Below are 15,334 nucleotides of genomic sequence, written 5' to 3' on the forward strand. Positions count from 1 at the left end.
AAACCCGACCCAATGTAAACGGGTTCATAACAATCTGTTAGTGAATCACAGGGGGTAAGCTGAATCCTTTGGTGAATCCTATTCCCACACTTACTAAGAAGCCAGCCAATCGTTAATATAGAAAGGGTGACAATCCAATAACAAAAACATCAGATTTTAAGTACCATAACATCACATAACATTCATTGGCCATTGCCAAAGAAGTTTTCTCCAGGTAGCATATAAGAAAGACAACTGTTTTGCATTATCAAACCTAACAACACACTGAAAAGAAATGATTATGTCTTCCCCAACAATTACTGAGATACCTATGATACCAAATACATTATTGATAACAAAGTTGTCCTGAATTCAGAGTATTGAGTCGTTTAGGAATTCAAGACACTGGTTTAGATCTTACCGAGAATTTAGAAGGTAGAGCCATTCCATCCAAAGTTGGAACCCTGCAAAAGAAATATACATAGAGGAAAATAAAATAGCCTTATTACCTGAAGGAGTGGTGAAGCATGGGCCGATAAGGAAAAGCTAGAAAGAGTTTTAATCATGGTTTTAAACAGTAAAGATTTATTTACGTGATCTAACTCTGGTGTAAAGCATGCAAACACTGAGCATATGCTTGGGTTTGGTGTGCCTAAACAAAATTGAGAAATGCAATGAGAAGAAAGAAGTGCACAGCAATGACCCTTCTTCATGACAACTTGGGAAGTTGAGATAGCTTGCCTTAGAGTCATAGAATTTGAGGAAGTATCTAGACTTGGGCACTTTCAACTTGCTCTCAAGAATTGTAGCAATTGCAGCACTCAGTTTCTTGTTCACATCAGGGTTAAGCCCACCGATGGACACCAACTCGCCATAGGCTGCTGGCTGCTCGGTCCCCCCAAATGACATGGGCACTGATCCCTTCAGCACAATCATCACATACTGCATGATAAAAGATACCAAATAGTTAAAGTTGAGAAAAGGTACCACAACAAAGTACGATCTAGGTTGACAATACCACTGTTGTATTTAGTTATTAGTTAAGAGAACTTGTGTAATCAACTAAAAATGAAAAAACTGGAACGGTAATCTACATATAATAAAAGATATTAAAAAAAAAATCCAAAAGAGAACACTTGGTCTGGCATAAGAACAAGTTCATTGAGAGCATGATCAACACACAAACAAGATCTGACTTAGTTCACAATATAAGGTTTTGACCATTCTAAAGAAAACCATCCTTATCCTAAATGGAGGACTGAGTTTTGTCCACACTAACACAAGTGAACAACTTAGGACATGTTCAGTATGAAGTCTAGCTGTCTACAAAATGATTATAAGTTACGCAGGTGCATAAATTGGTGAAGTCCAAGATGGAGTATTCATGACCTTTTATCCTTGTGCAATATCCATTAATCAAATCTTTAGAGCAAAACAATAGACTCTCTCTCATGACTCCTCTCTCCATATTTCCAGTGCCTCTCGCCGGGAAATATCGTTATTGATTTTTCTTTATCGTTCTTTCTTTTCTTTTCTTGTTTCTGTTTTTAGTTTTTCTTAGCTACTGAGTAGTGTGTCTGGAGGTGTTGTCGATGGAGTGCAGCTTTGGGGTGGAAGCTAAATCTTTTGTGTTTAGAAGGAAGGGGGGTAATCCTTTTAGTATTGCCGAAAAGTGTAGGAAATTTACTAAGGTTCTTTTCATTAGTGGTGATGTGGTGGTTTGGATGGCAAAGGTGGTTGAAGAATGTCTGAGTTTTTCGGGTAATAGAGCTTTTTTTCTTACTAGGAGAGAGGGGAATAGAGTCTTCTTACTCCAACTTTCTCATAATTCTTAAGGAAGATTTGTTAAGTTGATTGAGTTGGGTGAGGGTAAGGGGAAAGGAATTATTGTAGTTCCTGAAGGGAGAAATGGCAGTGGCTGGTCTGGTTTCATGAAGAAGGCGCGTGAGATTGCTGGTTCTAGATCCTCTGTTTCAGTTCAAGAAAACAGAGGTCCTATTGGAGAATCGAGGGAGTTTAGTTCCAGAGAAACTCCTTATTTAGTTGCTGCCAAGAAATCTGTAGATGTTGATTTGGGTTTTAAAAATAGGAGTGATGTGGTGGAATCACCAGGAAGAATTAAGAAGGATGTTTTGAAGGAGATGAACAGTCGTAGGATCTCTTTAGAAGAGGGTGACAGTTGTTTTTCCGAGAAGTGGAAAAAGGTAGGGGAAGTTGAAGGTCTCTCTGGCACATTCGGGCGGAATTAATGGGCTTGAGTCTTCTGATGGATTGGGGAAGGGGGTCATGTGGGCCTAAGCCTGTTAAGCCTTCTGGATGCAAGCTTAATGGGCCAAATAAGGGCCCAATAAGGAAGCACACTAAGGTTGCTCTTCGCCAGAGAGATTATGTGTTTCATCCTTCGGCTATGGTGGTCTCCATTGTTCAGAAGCCTGGTCCATTAACTCAGACAACATTGCAGGCGAGGTGCGAACCGACGAGAACTATTCAGGTGACAAGTTCTGCAGCAGTGAACAGTGAAATGGGAGGAGGGTCTAAAGATTGTTTTCGCCCGATAGATCCTGAGCTTCCTTCTTCGGCTACAGTGGACATTAATGTTCAAAGATCTGGTTCATTACCACAAACTAGGTCGCCGGTGAGGTGTGAGCCGATGGGGACTATTCAGTTGTTGAGATCTACGGTAGTGAACAGTGCTGAGGGGTCTTTTGTTGCAGCGAAGCTGTTGAATGCACAGCCCAGAGAGGATTTGGGTACAATCCAGTCAGTGTCCTCTCAGAAGGGGTCGATGGAGGTGGGGGGGTCTTCTTGTACTATCCCGACGTCGTGCTTGCCCTTGCAGGAAGGGTTGATGGAAGGTGAGTTGTAGGTAAAGCTTTTGGGGGTGAGTCCAGCCTAGGTTTTGGAGTCAAAGGCTTACTTGTCTTGTGATAATAGGGCTGGGGACATTGAGGAGAGCAGTGAAGGGTTTAAGGGTATCGATTCCTCTATGGAAGAGGTTCCCTGCTCTTTTTTCAACAACTCTAATTTACAGATGGTGTTGGGGAGAGGTGATGACTCGGTTTCTTGTGAGTCGGGGGAGCTTGTAGATTCTGGTGAAGATTTAAATCCTGTTCCTTTGAGTTATTTGAATGCAGGTTTTGATTGGCCTTGTAATTCTTTTGATTGAGTTCTGAGAAAGGTAGAAGAGATTAGAGATGTTGTGGGGATTTCTTGTAATGGATATGAAGAACAATTTAGAGCTCTTCTGATTGCTATAGAAGCGGGTCAACCTGATTTGGCCAAATCTGCTGCAAAAAAGGAGAGGGAACTTAAAAGGTTGGAGTGCTCTATTACCTATAAATCCAAGGATGGGTGTGTTTGGAAGGAAAAAGGTAAGGAAAGGGCTGTCAATGGTTTGTCATGAAGCCCAAAATCATTTCTTGGAATGTTCGGGGTTTAAATGATTATAGGAAGCGCTTAAGGGTGAAATATTGGATGCGTCAATGGAAGGCCGATGTTATTTGCTTTCAAGAAACCAAGCTGAAATTTGTGAATCAGGCCACAGTTCAAAGTTTATGGAATTGTAGTAGTGTGGGTTGGGTAGAGCTGGTATCAAATGGGGCCTCGGGTGGAATCATTATTTTGTGGAATAGGAGGGTGGTGGAGCTGGTGGATCACTTTGTGGGAGAATTTTTGGTGGCATGTCATTTTAAGAATCTTGAGGATGAGTTTGAGTGGGCGTTTGCTGGGGTTTATGGTCCTAATGTGGATGGTAGAAGGAATCTTTTATGGGACGAAATGTCAGGTGTTTGTAGTTGGTGGAATTTACCTTGGTGTTTTGGAGGGGATTTTAATCTTACTCGGTTTCCTAATGAGAGGTTGGGGGATTCAGTTTTTCTAGTGCTATGGTTACTTTTTCAGATTTAATTTTTGATTTAAATCTGATAGATTTACCTTTAGTGGGAGGAGATTATTCTTGGTCTAATGGTAGATCTTCTTCTAGGTTGGATAGGTTTCTGTTTCACCTTCTTGGGAGGCCCATTTTTCTGGTTTGAAGCAGAAAGTTTTGCCGAGATTGTGCTCCGATCACTTTCCCATATGTTGGATTGTGGAGGTTTTGTGAGTAGAAGAAGTTATTTTAAATTTGAGAATATGTGGCTAAAGGTTGAAGGTTTTGGGGAAAAGGTAAGATGTTGGTGGAATTCCTATAATTTTTCAGGCACTCCTAGTTTTGTTTTGGCTAGAAAGTTGAAATCTCTTAAGTTAGATTTGATGAGATAGAATAAAGAGGAGTTTGGGTTGTTGGATATCAAGAGGAAGCATCTTAAGGAGGAGTTGCAAACTTTGGAAGAGAAGGAGGTGCAAGGGTTGTTTTCGGAAGAGGATAGAACCAGAAAATTATGGGTGGTTTCTGATTTGGAAAACTTAGCACTAATGGAAGAGATTTCTTGGAGGCAAAAATCGAGGGTGTTGTGGCTGAAGGAAGGGAATAGGTGTACCAAATTTTTTCATCAAATGGCAAACTCTCATAGAAGATATAATGCGATTGAGTTTCTTCGTGACGGGGACAGGTTGATTAAGGATTAAGAAGATGTTAAGGCCCACATTGTCCATTATTATGAGCAGTTGTTTTTAGAGAATTTTTCTTGGAGACCAAAACTAGACAGCCTTGTTTTTAACTCAATAGAGCAGGTTGAAGTTGTATGGTTGGAAAGAGAATTTGAACAAGAAGAAGTTCTAGACGTGGTAAAGGGTATGGATAAGGATAAGGATAAGGCTCTGGGACCTGATGGATTCTCTTTGGCTTTTTTTCAGGATTGTTGGGATGTTGTTAGAGAAGATATCATGAAGGTGTTTGCTGAGTTTCACTCATATATGAAGTATGAGAAGAGCTTGAATGCGACTTTCATTGCTCTTATTCCTAAAAAGGTAGGGGCTGTGGAGATAAGAGACTTTAGGCCTATTAGTTTAGTAAATGGCATTTATAAAATCATCTCCAAGGTGCTGGCTAATCGTTTGAGTAGGGTGATGGAGAGGATAATTTCACTATCTCAAAATGCTTTTGTGAAAGGTAGACAGATTTTAGATTCTGTTTTAATTGCTAATGAATGTTTGGATGGTAGATTGAAGTTGGAACAAGCTGGTATTCTTATTAAATTCGATATGGAAAAAGCCTACAACCATGTAAGTTGGGATTTTCTTGATTATCTTTTGAGGAGATATGGCTTTGGTGTTAAATGGAGATCATGGATAAAGCATTGTGTTTCAACTTCAAAATTTTCTATATTGGTGAATGGAGAACCGGCTGGTTTCTTCTGTAGTTCTTGTGGCTTGAGGCAAGGCGACCCCTTGTCCCCTTTTCTTTTTGTTATGATCATGGATGCCATGAGTAGAATGATTGATAAGGCTGTGGAGGGTAATTTTCTGTCCAGTTTGAGGTGGGTAATGAGATAAGGAATAATTTAAAGATTTCTCATTTGTTATTTGCTGATGATACCCTGCTTTTTAGTGAGCCTAATTTGGATAATATACGTGCTTTAAGAGCACTTTTACTGTATTTTGAAACTGCTTCAGGGTTAAGAGTTAATTTATCGAAGTCTGAAATAGTTCTTGTGGGTGATGTTCAGAATTTATCAGATTTGGCAAACTTACTGGGGTGCAGAATCTCTTCTTTGCCTATGAGGTATCTTGGACTTCCTTTGGGGGCTTCTTTTAAAGCTGTAAACATTTGGGACGGGGTGATAGAAAAAATTGAAAGGAGGTTAGCTGGATGGAAGAGGATTTTTTTGTCTAAGGGGGGTAGACTTACTCTTATAAAAAGTACTCTATCTAACCTGCCCACCTATTTCCTTTCTCTATTTCCTCTTCCGGAAAGGGTTGAAAGGAGAATTGGGAGTTTATTTCGAAACTTCTAATGGGGAGGCATAGGTGAGGAAAAGAAGTATCCTTTGGTTAGTTGGAAGAAGGTTTGTCAACCGTTGGATCGCAGTGGTTTGGGGATTAAAGATTTAAGGGTAATAGAGCTTTACTTGGGAAATGGCTTTGGAGATATCAATTGGAGAGCAAAACTCTATGGAAAAATGTGATAGATGTGAAATATGGAACTTTGTGTGGGGAGGTTGGTGGTCTAAAGTATCTAGTGGAGCTTACGGGGTTAGTTTGTGGAAATTTATTAGAAAAGGTTGGGATTCCTTCTCCAATAATTTCAGATTGAAGATGGGAGATGGAAAGAGGATACTCTTCTGGCATGATTTGTGGTGTGGGGATATTGCTCTTAAGCTGGAATTTCCTGCCCTTTTCAGAATTGCAAGGGATCAAAATGCAGCTGTCTGTGATTTGTATTGCAGTAGTAACAATAAGGTTGAATGGAATGTTATTTTTAAGAGGGATGTTAATGATTGGGAGGTGGATGAAGTTAAGGCTCTACTGGTTAAACTTTACAGCTCAAAACTGGTCCAAGATCGAGAGGATTGTATGGTGTGGATTCCTGCTGTAAATGCTAAGTTTTGAGTTTCATCTTATTACAGAATTTTGTCAAACCATAGTAGTTGTGTTTTCCCTTGGAAAAGTATTTGGAAAGTGAAAGTTCCTTCTAACGTTGCTTTTTTTCTGTTGGGTGGTTTCTTTGGGCAAAGTATTGACTACTGAAAACCTTAGAAGGAGAGGTTTGTTTATTGCGGATTGGTGTGTTTTGTGCAAAAGGGATGGAGAATCTGTAAATCACCTTTTCCTTCACTGCGAAGTGACAAGATTCTTGTGGAACGAGGTTTTGAGTTAGACAGGATTACATTGGGTTATGCCCAGGGAAGTGGTGGATTTATTGGTAGGGTGGAAGGGTATGAAGGGCTGTAAGAAGGCGATGAGTGTTTGGAAAATGATTCCTCCTTGTCTTATGTGGTGCATTTGGCTCAAAAGAAATGGGAGATGCTTCGAAGATAGAGAACATTCTTTGGGAGATCTTAGGGTTTTTTTCTTGAGTACTTTGAGTTCTTGGGCTAACGCTTTTGTAATGGCGGATAATTTTCTGCATCTGTTTTAGCTTTATGGTGGTAGTTTTCTTTTTGCTTCTGGAAGTTGTAGGTATTTCCTTTGTATACATCCTGTGTACTTGGGCTTATGCCTATTTCTTTGAATAAAATTTATTACTTACCAAAAAAAAAATATCCATTAATCAATTAATGTTTAACATGTGCATAATTTTTATTTTTTTTATAGGTATTTTAAGTGTTAACATTGTAATGGAATTGTTGAAGTTCATCTTCTGTTGAAGGGGAAGATAATTGTCCACATATGACATAGTAACTGGGAGGTTAGGGAAGATATTCTGAAATTGGAGAGAGTAGACTTCAGTTTAGATGGATGCAAGGCATGGACACTCTTAGTAATTTAATAACTTTGTAAACAGTAAACATAATAATTAAATAGCAACATAATATTTACACAGGTAAACAATAAACAAATAAGGATAATAGTAGTCCTACCGAGAAAACCCACCGAGAGTGGGTACCCATTTTTTTTTTTTCACTTGATGGTTAAGGACGTGTTTTTTAATGAGTTTGTATTTTTTAAAAAAAAAAAAAATGTTTAAGGGGATTAAAAAAAATGTTTGAAAAAAACAACCAAAAAAAAAAAAAATTACACATTTGGTACCCACTCATGGTGGGTATTTTCGGTGAGTGTAGCATTGTCCAACAAATAAATATACTTAAAATTGCACTTTTATTTAAAATAGCAAGATTACTTACAACCTTAAGCTTTACTTGAATTCATCACTTCAAAGATTAACTTAGGTTTCGACGAATAGGGATGCATCAAGAAAATAAGGGAGCGGTTTCTCTCTGATTAATTTTGTTTGTTGGGGGATGGGGCTTGGGCTGGGCCGAGAACCGCCTGGAATTTCCCCCGTCTGCCAGGCCCAAAATAATATATATATATATATATATATATTAAAAAAAAAATTCATAAGTATAAAACGAAGTCGTTTTGGGGAAAACCCCATTGGTGTTTGACTGTGTACTATATAAAGAAAGCTACAAAACCCTAACTCAATGTCATTCTCTCCTCTCCTCTCTTCTCTCTCTCTCTCCCTCTGTCATTCTATAACTCTGTTCTGCCTCCAGGCTCCCTCTCTCTTCTTCCATTCACCTCTTCCTCCTCCTCTCCTCCTCCTCCTCTCCTCCTCCTCCTCCCTCCTCCACTTTTTCTTCTTGAAGCTTGTGATTGTGAGACACCCACGGCCACGGCATGGTCGTGGGTCTGAGGCCACGAATGGCCATGGGTTTGCGAAGAGACCCACGGCAATTCATGGCCGTGGTTCTTTGCTCAAACTTACAGCCACGCCGTGGTCTTGCCAGAGTAGAAGGTTGCGATTTTTTTAAGATGATTTTTTTCAATCTGTGTTTGTAACTTTTTGTATTTGTTGTTGGATGATGGATCTGTGGATTTTAGAAATAGATATGTGGATTTGGTAAAAAATCTGGGTTGGTTTTGGATTTTGTCATTGTTTTTGGGTTGGTGTTGGATTTTGTTCTTGTTTTCCGGTTGTGTTTCGCTGTGGATGGGCAATGGGCAGGGTGGGGCGGATGGCAGTGGGGGCCAATCCACCCCCTGGCATCCGGACGAGAGCACAGGGCCCAACTCTCCCCCCCTGGCCCATGCAGGGGCAGGAATAGGGTGGCCCCCATCCGCGGGGTGCAGGTAGCACCCTTACCTAGTAGCAGGCAGGACAAAGACTACAAGCTAACTGCTCATTTCTCACCAATCACACTCAATCACTAAGGACACAAACAAACAGACTGTTGGTCCTTTGATCTAGATATAACCATATCAATGCTCCTTAACACTGATTTTATAAGAGAATAGAACCCATCGACTAGCAGCTACCACCAAGAATACTGGGTAAACAATGTGCATCGCTCTCGCCATACTGTCATCTGAGCCATCCATAAATCCGTATTCCAGAGACCAAGAAGACACACATCCAATACTCCCAATTCACATTATAAAAGGAAATCGTAATGATACTGAAGATAGATAAGAAAAATAAACATTACTTATCACCAAAAAAAAAAAAAAAAAAAAAAAAAAAAAGATAAGAAAAATAAACATTAGGAAGTAAACCTAAACCCTAAACAGAAGACGCTAGAAAAAATGTTCAAGAGCTAAAGCGCCTCTAAATTGAGTCAAATCGGAGAGCGAAAAAAGTAATATCTTAATCCGAAAAGAAAAGGAAAGAAAATCAAAGGCACAAAAGAGTCGACAAAAAAAAAAAAAAAACCAGAAAGAGAGCGTACGGCTTCAGGTTTTCCGATGAGTTTAGCGACGATGGAGGTGGCTTCCGAAAGGATGGAGGAGGTGTCAACGCCTTCGAGGCTTACGTTCGTCGAAATATTCAGGCACGGCATCGTGTCTCTCAGACTCTCACTCTCTCGCTAATTCTCAACCTCTCGGGCTTTGCTCACCGCTACTACCACTGAAATCCCTCGCTCCTGTAAAAGAATTTATCCCATTTATCTTAAAAAAAAAAAAAAAAAAAAAAAAAAAAGGAAGGTTGAAAATTTAGGCATTTGTTTTCAGATGACATCAGTTAAAATAAAAATTAAAAAATAAATTAAATATTATTAAAATATATTTTTTTAATATTATTTTTATTTTAAGATTTAAAAATTTAAATTAATTATTTTATTTTGTACAGAAATTTAAAAAAATTATAATAATTAAATGAGATGAGATATAATAAATTGAGTTAAGTTATGAAAACAAACTAGACCTACTCTCATTTATTTTCAATTGGACTGTTTGGTTATAAAAGATTAGTTGAAAATTGAAAGTTAGGTAAAATATTATTTTTTAATATTATTTTTATTTTAAAATTTAAAATAATTGAATTATTTTTTTATATTTTACTTAAGAATTTAAAAAAATTATAATAATTAAATAAAATGAGATAGTTTGTAAAAACAACCAGAGCTTAATAGAAAATAAATCAAGACTCTAACAAATTAACAATTTAATAAAAATAGAGATTATAATTAAGATTAGATATTAAAAAATTACTTACAGAGATTAGTCCTTGATTTATTTTTAAAAATTTCACTTTCTCAGCTCTCAATTTTGATCAACTCATTTATTTAATCACTTTTGCATTAATCAACCTTAGAAACATCACTCCATCATCAGCGGTGAGTATTTAACTCCAAATATTTTTGTAAGCTATGCATACAAATTTACAATGAAATTAACTTAAAAATAGTATGAAGATTAAACTGGGAAAATTATTTTAAATGGGCCAAAGATTTATAAGGCCTCGTTTGTATGTTGAGATGATATGAGAATTTGTGAATTGTATTGAAATAGTTTATGAACAGTAGTAAAATAATTTGAATAAAGAATCTTAAAATGTTTTATAGGATTTTGAAAAATAATAGAAAAAAATTGAATAAAAAAATTATAAAGTAAAATATTGATAGAATATAATGTTTTAATATAATTATTGTTTTAGAATTTTAAAAATTTTAATTGTTTTTTGTGTTTTGGTTAGAAATTTAAAAAAGTTGTAATGATTATATAAAAAAATTGAAAATTTGAAAATTTGAAATTTAAAAATGTTTATTTTTTAATAATATTTAGATGTTGAGATTGGATTGAATAAGATAAGATGAGATAAGTTGTGACCATCTAAATATCCAAACAACCCTAAGAACTTAAAAACACAAGAAAATCTTATTCTGGAATTTTGAGGGAGGGGATGCTCTCTCTACTCTCTAGTCTCTCCCTTAAATCTAGAGGTCTCTTCCTCCCTTTGTTAATATCACCTACTCTCATCATCTTGGGAGGGGAGGACCTCCAATTTCACCATGATGGCTGGCAGTCTTGGAGGTCCCCTCCACTCTTTCTTGGATCGGGGTCCCTACTCCATGCTTCGATTTTGTTTTTTTAATTTCACTGTATTGACAAATTGAGTTTATTTTTTTTATTTTTTACTTACTTGTTTTTATTTTTTAATACTTTAGTTTATTTTTGTTACTTTTTACTTTTAATGTTGTCTTTATTTTTTAAAAGATTTACATGTGACGAAGTGTCAAACATTCTTTGTGGTTAAATGGCCGAAGAGTACTGAAATGGCTGATTTGATCCGAGTTGAGAGTACAAAAAGAAAATTGAAAAAATTGGACTAATAGGTTCAAAAGGCAAACAACAAAGACTAGACTGGCCCATGAGACACCAGTAGGCTGTCTTATTCTAGCAATTTAAAAAAATGGACTTCAGTGGAGCCCAAACTGAGACTTTGATTAGAACATAAAATCTCTTGGGCCTGTATTTCGAGGTTGGATTGGACTAAACTAGCCCCACCTTTGGTCGTGAAAAACAACAACGCCCATTAACAAGCTTGAATGTGGGCTCTATCCATTTTCTAGCAAAATGAATTAATTTATCCCCTATTTTCCTCTTTTCCTGTCAACATTCTTCTGTTTCGATTAAGGGTGTTATCCCATGGTGCAGGACGGAGTAGACCCATGCGGGATGGGGGCAGGGCGGAAGGAGGAGGGATAGTTGGGGACGGCCCCCGCTGCCCAACCCTAGTTCCAACAGGAGTTTTAGAAAGAGAAAAAAACAAATAGTAAGAATTATAAGTCAATTTAATTGCTCATAAATTCCAATATTTCTTTGCACTTCTTAAGATGTAAAGCTCGAGCTGTTTATAAATGAATTGTTCAACTCAATAATGCCAGGGATCCTTGAATTTTGTGGAAACCATATGCATTAATGATTGTTTAGAAAACACAGTACGTACGTGGATACTAAACGACATAAATAATTGCATTGGATAATAAAACTGAGTAGCATATGTAATTAGGTTCACGAATTGTAAGAATGGTGAGCATGCCATGATGTCGTCGCATGATGTCATGATCACAACATGAATGAATGATCATATTTTGGAATAATTGCGCCCAGCAGTTGTATCGTAGACTTTGAGGAAGAATCGGGTCCTGGGAATACACAGCTTGGACTCTAAAATTGTGCCAATGGTGGCAATCAGTTTCTTCTTCACTTCTGAATTGATGCCACCCATTGACACTATCTCACCATATGCAGCTGGTTCTTTGTTCCCCTCAAAGGATATCTCCAACGATCCTTTTAATATCACCATCACATACTGCATGCGCATGCCAAAAATATAAAAATAAAATTAGAATTACATGCATTGAAATTAATAGTATTAAGCAGCAAAACACTACTCACCAAGGTCTAAATGATGCATTGTTATAATCTTAAAGGTTAAAAGTTTAATCAAATTAATATCCAATAGTCCTAGGATTTTCAGATCAATGGTTGAGTTTTTAACAATTGATATCAGAGCATGAATTACATCACGAATTCAAGTCACGGAAGGGGCGACTTATAGATTGAATTAAAATGTCTTTGTACTATATATGAGCATAGTGTTAAGTCATTGAATATTAATAGATGACTGAAGCTGCCAAAAGGAAAAGGACTGCCACTGGATTAATGTCGATAGAATGGGTCGCCATGTGCGTCGGATTCGGAAGCGTGATAAAATGTTATAATTCTAAGATCATAACATACGACTGTTGCGATCTCAGATTTTCTTCATCCTAAATTTTGTTATCCCCCGTCACACATACCATGCGACATATTTTAAGTAGCTGATAGAAGCAATCACTTGACATGTGTGACTAGAATCACAATATCTATGATAAACAGTAGCATTCATCATCTTAATTAGTCACAATCACCTACTAATAAAAAAAGAGTGTAAGTGCCACACTGCCACACACTTCTTTTAAAAAATAGTAAATAAATATGAAACGTAAATAAAAAAATTAATTTTTTAATAATAAATTTTATTCTTTTTCAAAATTGGTACATAACGATTGCATAATCTATAATTATATCTATTATTATTTTTGTGCCAAAATATATTTAAAATATGTCATATCAATGAACTAATCAAAGATGACAACATGCAAGACCAAGAAGTCTAATATTCACACATAATAGATGCTTTGATCTATAAATGCGATAAAGTTTCCAGATAGATCAACTTAGCTTTTAATAGTTTTGGGATTGAGAAAACAAAAAACAAACAAAAAGTTGCAAAAATATCGGAATTGTTGGTGTGAACAGGCGTGGGTGTTTTGAGTTGATGGGGACGTATGCAAATGCAAGTTGGCAGGCACCCCCAAAGACCGGATGGTGGGAAAGGAGATGGCGACTCATGTGGGACCATGAGTTTCGTCTTACCCCACTAGTAAAGCTTGGATTGTGGTCCTTTTTAGATATTGAAACTTTACAATTTTTTTTAAATATTTTTTTTAATAATTTTTAAATGAATATAAATATTCACGGTGGATACGGCAAATCAATCAACCTAACTCTTTATGGTATACCTTCTATATTCTATTTTATTTTACACACAAAATCCACTGGAGTTTGTCTCTTGAAAAGTGGGCTGGGTGCAATTGCCCGCCCCCACTGAAATTTTAAAAAGCATTTTAAAAGCTCCTCTAATATATTTTAATTTTTCTAAAAATGTAAAAGAATTACTGGTGCATGCACTAAACAATGTGGGGTTTATTTACCTATATAAAAATATTACTAATATGTCAATAAATTGATCTCATATCCCCATTTTAAAATTTATATTTTTAACCAAATGATATTTTTTTACATATATGGAATTGAGGATACGTTTTTAATAGAATTAGTGATAAAATAATTCCAAAATATGAAAAAACCCAAAGAGAAAAATGATATCGTATTAATTTTCATTTATTTATTTTAATTATTTGCACACTCAGAAAAATCCAGCTGCTTTTAGCCATTATATATATTATATATATACACAATTATACAGTACTCTATTGAAGCATTAATTTAAGATTGTTTAGATATTGAGTTGAGTTGAGTTAAAATGAATTAAATTCTTTATAAATAGTAATAAGTTGAGATGATAAAGTAAATTTTGTGGGACTCACTTAAGACGAGTTTAGATGTATTTATAAGAATTTGAAAAATGTTGTGGGTCTCACGTGTAAAGAGTTATTGAGTTAAAAATTATTTTGAATCCTACATGTAAAGAGATTTTGAGTTGAGATGAGTTTAGTAGTTTGATAGTTGAGTATTTAGATGTTAGACTCAATTTAAAATTAGATTAAACTGAGTTAATCTTAGGACATTCCAAACGGGGTTAGAAGCATTCTCCAATATCATCTGGTATTAAAGTAATTCTCCAAGAGCAAAAAACATGGACAGTAATTCAAGGAGAAAGAGTTAGGTTGCGTTTGGTTTTCAAACTCATGGGTTCAGTTGAGTTTAGTTTAACTATAAATTACGTCTAATAGTTATATACTTAATTTTTAAATTATTAAACTCATCCCAACTCAAAACCTTCTTACACATAAAATTAACAATCTTTTTAAACTTAAAACATCTTTATATATGAGACCTATAATCTTTTTTAATTTCTCATAAAAAATATTAAATTCGTCTTAATATTCAAACACATTTTAAACTCAGTTGAAATAGATTCTATATAATTTACTTTATTATTTAACTCATTACTATTTATAAAAAATTCAACTCAATTGATTCAACTCAACTTCAAAATGCAGCCTTAGAAGCATTCTCGCGATAAGATAGCAGTAACAGTCATTTCGTATAAACAGCTTGTTAGGACAACAACTCACAAGAACGCCGGTATGCAATCATAACAACTGCAGCGGCTAGAAGAAGAAGAAGATCATACTACGGAGCTACAATATATAACCACCAGAATGATATAATACCCAGATGATTTAATCGCTTTGAGGAGAATGAAAACGATTAGAAGAAAAAAAAAATCATTAAAGAAAGGAGAACAAGGATGAGGTCTGGAGGGTAGGAGAAGATCAACAGATTCTGCAGCAGTTAGAGTCTCTTTGATCCATCCCTCCTAAAATTCGATCCTAAAATTCGATCAGAAACTATGTTGTATTGTCCATAAATAGACAACTCTTGTTTAAAGCCGATATAAATTTGGAACGCATGCATTAAAGGCTAAAACAAAGTACTTGAGAATACAGAAAGAAAAGACTGAAAAAGGACGGGAGGAGAGCATACATTTTCAGGTTTACCGATGATGTTAGAGATGGCTTTGGTGGCTTCAGAAAAGATGGGATTGGTGTCAACACCATCGAGGCTCACGTTGGTGGAGATGTAAAGACAAGGCATCTTTGCTGCTGCTGCTGTCACGGCTCACCTGATCAGCCCTTTCACTAATTTCCCTTTACCTTTCCCTTTCCCTCCTGCTCGATCGCTAGCGTGTAGAATGGGTGTTATAAAATTTTAGTGATCAAGAAGGCTTAAAAAG

General features: G+C 36.2%; 2 protein-coding genes across 4 annotated transcripts; both read right to left on the minus strand.

The window, feature by feature from the left end:
* Positions 1-138: 138 nt before the first annotated feature.
* On the minus strand, positions 139-9,486 carry LOC121265325 (macrophage migration inhibitory factor homolog). 3 transcript variants are annotated; one of them, XM_041168911.1, is made up of 4 exons: positions 9,252-9,460; positions 721-921; positions 573-631; positions 139-443 (listed from the first exon to the last, which is right to left on the minus strand). In XM_041168911.1, exons 1-3 carry the CDS (start codon positions 9,360-9,362, stop codon positions 578-580), a joined length of 366 nt encoding a protein of 121 aa, XP_041024845.1. In that variant the 5' UTR covers positions 9,363-9,460; the 3' UTR covers positions 139-443; positions 573-577. The 3 variants fall into 3 exon arrangements, with proteins under 3 accessions (XP_041024845.1, XP_041024846.1, XP_041024844.1); XM_041168912.1 differs by lacking the exon at positions 573-631 and having other exon boundaries at positions 9,252-9,486; XM_041168910.1 differs by having other exon boundaries at positions 573-921; positions 9,252-9,462.
* A 2,215-nt stretch (positions 9,487-11,701) lies between these two features.
* LOC121265330 (macrophage migration inhibitory factor homolog) lies at positions 11,702-15,334 on the minus strand. Its single transcript, XM_041168921.1, has 2 exons — positions 15,085-15,334; positions 11,702-12,118 (listed from the first exon to the last, which is right to left on the minus strand). Exons 1-2 carry the CDS (start codon positions 15,193-15,195, stop codon positions 11,891-11,893), a joined length of 339 nt encoding a protein of 112 aa, XP_041024855.1. The 5' UTR covers positions 15,196-15,334; the 3' UTR covers positions 11,702-11,890.

Source organism: Juglans microcarpa x Juglans regia, chromosome 5D (genome assembly GCF_004785595.1).
Source record: "Juglans microcarpa x Juglans regia isolate MS1-56 chromosome 5D, Jm3101_v1.0, whole genome shotgun sequence".
NCBI lineage: Eukaryota > Viridiplantae > Streptophyta > Magnoliopsida > Fagales > Juglandaceae > Juglans > Juglans microcarpa x Juglans regia.

Excerpts from the sequence above, each read along its gene's own strand:
- LOC121265325 (XM_041168910.1), bottom strand. The coding sequence starts at position 9,362 with ATGCCGTGCCTGAATATTTCGACGAACGTAAGCCTCGAAGGCGTTGAC. Across the intron at positions 922-9,251 it reads TCATCGGAAAACCTGAAGCC|TATGTGATGATTGTGCTGAA; the intron begins GTACGCTCTCTT and ends TTTATCATGCAG. Across the intron at positions 444-572 it reads TTACACCAGAGTTAGATCAC|GGTTCCAACTTTGGATGGAA; the intron begins GTAAATAAATCT and ends TTTCTTTTGCAG.
- LOC121265330 (XM_041168921.1), bottom strand. The coding sequence starts at position 15,195 with ATGCCTTGTCTTTACATCTCCACCAACGTGAGCCTCGATGGTGTTGAC. Across the intron at positions 12,119-15,084 it reads TCATCGGTAAACCTGAAAAT|TATGTGATGGTGATATTAAA; the intron begins GTATGCTCTCCT and ends ATGCGCATGCAG.